The sequence below is a fragment of the Gossypium hirsutum genome, chromosome D08 (assembly GCF_007990345.1).
Source record: "Gossypium hirsutum isolate 1008001.06 chromosome D08, Gossypium_hirsutum_v2.1, whole genome shotgun sequence".
Lineage (NCBI taxonomy): Eukaryota > Viridiplantae > Streptophyta > Magnoliopsida > Malvales > Malvaceae > Gossypium > Gossypium hirsutum.
In genome coordinates, this window is record NC_053444.1 from 57,993,026 (window position 1) to 57,997,403 (window position 4,378).

Sequence of the window (4,378 nt, forward strand, 5' to 3'; positions counted from 1 at the left end):
TCTCTTCCTTGTATCAAGACACATAGACACGATACGATACGGACATAGTTATACGATAATTTTTAAAAATTGACACAGGAAGTAAAATTGAGTTAGGGTTTATGTTAAAATCTTAACATCGATAATGGCAATGTAGAAAGATCGCAAAGAAAAATAAAGAAAAAATAGAATACACAAATTGTACGTAGAAACATTTTTAGGAAAAATCATGGGTGGAGGAAAAGTCATGGGTAGAGAAGAAGAAAATTCACTAATGTCGAATTCGAATTATTATACAAGAGGAGTTTCAACCACGTCTATATGAGGTTGAAAAAGCCTAATTCTAATCCATACAAAATATATTATTCTACTAAATCTGCTAGAAAAAATATATATTTTGGTTAACTTGATTTGCAAGTAATCTCTTAGATTTTGTTTAACTTGACTTGCAAGTAATATCTTAGAATTTAGGTCACACAACTCTAATAGTTTAGTTTAATTTTTAATTTAAATTTTGTAATTTAAAAAAAAGTTAATATTTATTTATTTATGTATTTTAAAAAAAATTGAAAATTAAATTATGACATCATGGTCTAGCTATCTAAGAAAGCTATATGTTTTGGACTTAATATCTACAAGAAAGCACCAAAATTTTAGACAGAACTTAAAAAGAAGCATAAATAATTGAAAAAAAGATAAATTTAAAAACTAAATTTATTTGATAATTTGGGGGCGGTAGGTTTAATTATATGTCGGGAGTTTGGAGCGGCAACCACTGTTACTTTATGATTTTTAGACTTTTATTTCTTATATTTTGAAGATGACATTGCGAGATAAGAAAAAGTATCTTAAATTAGGTTATTTTTGGATGCTTTAATAATGCTTTTGAACTTGAGTCGTACTTAGATATTTCAATTCATTTTGAACCAGTATAGTATAGGCTCAAATTAGAGTTCTATAACCCAAATAATAACTAAAATATTAAACTTAGATTTTGTTGAAAGTTGAATATACAATAGCTTATTAAAAATAAAGTTGAATATACATGTTTAGCTGAGTGTAGCATAAGAAACTTTAGCAAAGATGCTTATTTATTTTCTTGAGGGAAGCAAAAAGTAGAGATGCCTTAACCAATGTGGCAAGGTACGAATTACTTTAAATGGGAATACCTTCAATTTTAAGTATATAATGATTGTCCAGCGTTTATTGTCAACACGTACTCATCTAGTTCCATATTTTCAAAAAAGAAACAAAGAGAGATGAGTTTTGAACATTTCCTGGATGACCATACTTTGTCGTTCATCCAGGAAGGAAATCAAATGTTTATCTGTGATGGATGCATGAAACCCATATCTGGGCCTTGCTATGGTTGCGAGGAATGTATTTTCTATCTTCATTATGAGTGTGCCAAGCTTCCAGAGTCGATTGAACATTTCCTTCACCCATGCCCTCTTTCTCTCTCGCTTTATTCATATACATGTAATGCTTGTTTCATGAAAGGGTCGGGTTTCAGCTATCGCTGCAATATTTGCCATTTCAATATGCATGTTGAATGTGTCTCAAAGCCCACCATTTCATCTGAAAATGATGAGGGGCTTATTCAGCATTTCACTCATTGGCATCCTTTATCACTTATTGATCTCAACACCTTTGATGAGAAACCTTGTTGTGCCATATGTGAAAAGCCCTGCTCCCCTAATTCTACCTATGGCTGCTCCTCTTGCAATTTCTTCCTCCATAATTCTTGCATGGCCACCATTCCACGAAGGATCTACCATTCCTTCCATCCTTGCCCTCTCATTTTGCTCCCTTATCCAGAATATGAGTGCTTTGGTTGCCAACGAGAACGCTCAGGCTTGACCTATAGCTGCGGGAAGTGCCGTTTCAAGCTCGATGTCAAATGCGGCTTACTTCCCACCGTGGAGGCCAAAGGTGCTGATGTGATTCAAAGTTTCACACATTCGCACCCTTTAGCACTCCTTGGAAACAAGGATGCCGAAAGTACCGGACTTGGTGCCCGACACCGATGTAGAGCATGTGGAGAAGATTGCCTGGATCATGGTTTTAGTTGTAGCATATCATGCGACTTCTTCATACACACATCATGCATTGAATTACCATTAGAGATTCATCATCCCCTTCATCTCCTGCACCCCCTCTATCTCATGTATCTTCCATTGCTGCTGCATGGTACTGATTGCTCTTCATGCAACCAACCCCTCGACGGATTTCTGTTGGCTTATCGCTGCGACGGGTGCAATTTCAACCTTCATAAACATTGCGCTGAGTTCAGACCCTCATTCAAGTTTGGAATTTCCTTACACGTTCTCACCCTTTGGGACAAAAGACCCTCACCATTTGATTGCTACGTTTGTGGTAAAAAAGCCAGCCAGAACTTCCTTCGATGCGTTCTGTGTAGGTTTACCATCCATTTATTTTGCCTACCTTCAGCATCGAAAACAATAACACATAAATGCCATATAGATTGCTTAAGTCTTACCCAATCACCTCTTGACTTCGAACTGAATCGGTTAGAAGACGCATATAACTTGGATGATGAATTTTATTGCGACGTTTGTGAGGAGAAAAGAGAGAAAAAAGACCCAGTTTATTATTGTGCAGAATGCAAATTCATTGCCGAGGTTGGTTGTGTCATCTCTGAGGTACGTTGGTTTATAACTTTACATTTCAATCCTGCATTGATTAATATTTGGTAAGAGAAAACAAATTTTCAAAAAAGCCTCTAAAAACTAGTCTTTGAGTTTGTTATAGTTGGTTCCATCCTATATTATGCCTGAGGAGCAAAATGGGGTGACCAGTCGAGCCATTTCCAAGGATGAAGACAATTCTACAATAGAAACCAGACTGGCAAAGCTAAATAACGAGATTGCAGAGCTTAGTGCCAAGTTAAAGCTTTTAATACAAGAACGAGAGCCTTTGAAAGAAGATATTGAGCGTTTGAACCTAAAACGTGTTCAAATGCAAGAAAGGTTGCGAAATATTGAAACGGAGCTATGGCAAATAGCACGGAACATAGATAACCTTGAGGTAGAAAGTTTACCGGTCAAGCATCCACCGAAGCACCACATAACAGAAAATAAGTTACTGACTAAAGCTTCAACTTCAAGAGGGCTCAGTGCAGAGAAGGCAAGACATATGGAAGACGGGTCAAAGGTGCACAATTCTTAATTTGAGTATTTCATTTACTTACAAATTCTAAAACTAACAAATTCTTAATTTTCTACCTGCATATTCAACATTTTCTTCACACAACTTTACTTAGAAATAGAGATATTTCCATGAAACCTAATTTTCCCTAAAATTAAATCACAAAGCTGCACCATTGTTATATGCAATAGTCATAATTTTTTTTTTCTCTTTCAGCTATTACCAGCATTAAATATTCCCAGAGACAAGGAGAGTGCAACAGGAGCTGAGATTAAGAAAGTAAATATCGAGATTTTAAAGCTCAAGGTAAAGGAAAAGGCTTTGAAAGTACAAAATGAGAAATATCGGTCAACAATAAAGCAACTTGAGGAGAAACTAGAGCTAATAAATTTGAGACTAAAAGAACTTCAGGTTGATGGTTTTCTGCACAATGATTTGCTCAGTCGCAGCATGAAGGAAAATGTGTACGCAACTGAAGCTTCAACTTCAGAGTAGCAGACTGTTGATCTGCCTCGAGTTTGCAATGACATATGTACCAATTGTCTTGCTAAATGCTACTATTTTGTAATAAGCTATACCAACTTTTATTTTCACCTTTGTTTCTCGTACTAGAATGCGCACTCCCTGTGCCAGATTCTTGCAGTTCCATTTGTATTGAGTTCCATAGTATCATTTTAGTGGGGCCCTATATTGATATTGCTTCCGTTCCTCTTTGCAGTGTAAGTCATGTCGAGACTTCTCCATCTACTCTTCGATAAATTTTAGATTTCGAGATAAATAATTAATAAAACTCGACAATTTATGAAAGCTGCTTGTAAGATGATTATACGTACTATAGATGCTCTTCTTGTTGTTCCAATAGGGTCGGAAGCGTGTAAATTATTGTACTAAAAAATCACACAAAGTTCAATTCCCAGGAAAGAGAGGTGGATCACATTGATCTCTTAAATACCAAGTCTTTCCTTAGACAAAATATCCCTTCTATAGTAATTTAATAGCACAATTAAATACTACTATTATACCCTCAAATATTGAAAGAAAAATAGGACAAGAAAGAACACAAGAGTTTTAACGAGGTTCGGTAAATTATACCTACGTCCTCGGGCACTAACACCAGATGATAACTTTACTATCTTCAAAGTATTACAAACAAATAGAATTCCTTAAGAATTCTCAAATGGGAGAAGAGAGAAAACTAAGAGAGAAAGATTGGTTGGGATGGATTGAAATG

The 4,378-nt window shown here is 35.6% G+C and overlaps 1 protein-coding gene across 1 annotated transcript; it reads left to right on the forward strand.

The window, feature by feature from the left end:
• Positions 1-1,199: 1,199 nt before the first annotated feature.
• LOC107929348 (uncharacterized) lies at positions 1,200-3,980 on the forward strand. Its single transcript, XM_016860745.2, has 3 exons — positions 1,200-2,642; positions 2,752-3,153; positions 3,364-3,980. The coding sequence occupies exons 1-3, from the start codon at positions 1,239-1,241 to the stop codon at positions 3,640-3,642; spliced, it is 2,085 nt and encodes a 694-aa protein (XP_016716234.2). The 5' UTR covers positions 1,200-1,238; the 3' UTR covers positions 3,643-3,980.
• The last annotated feature ends 398 nt before the right edge of the window (positions 3,981-4,378 follow it).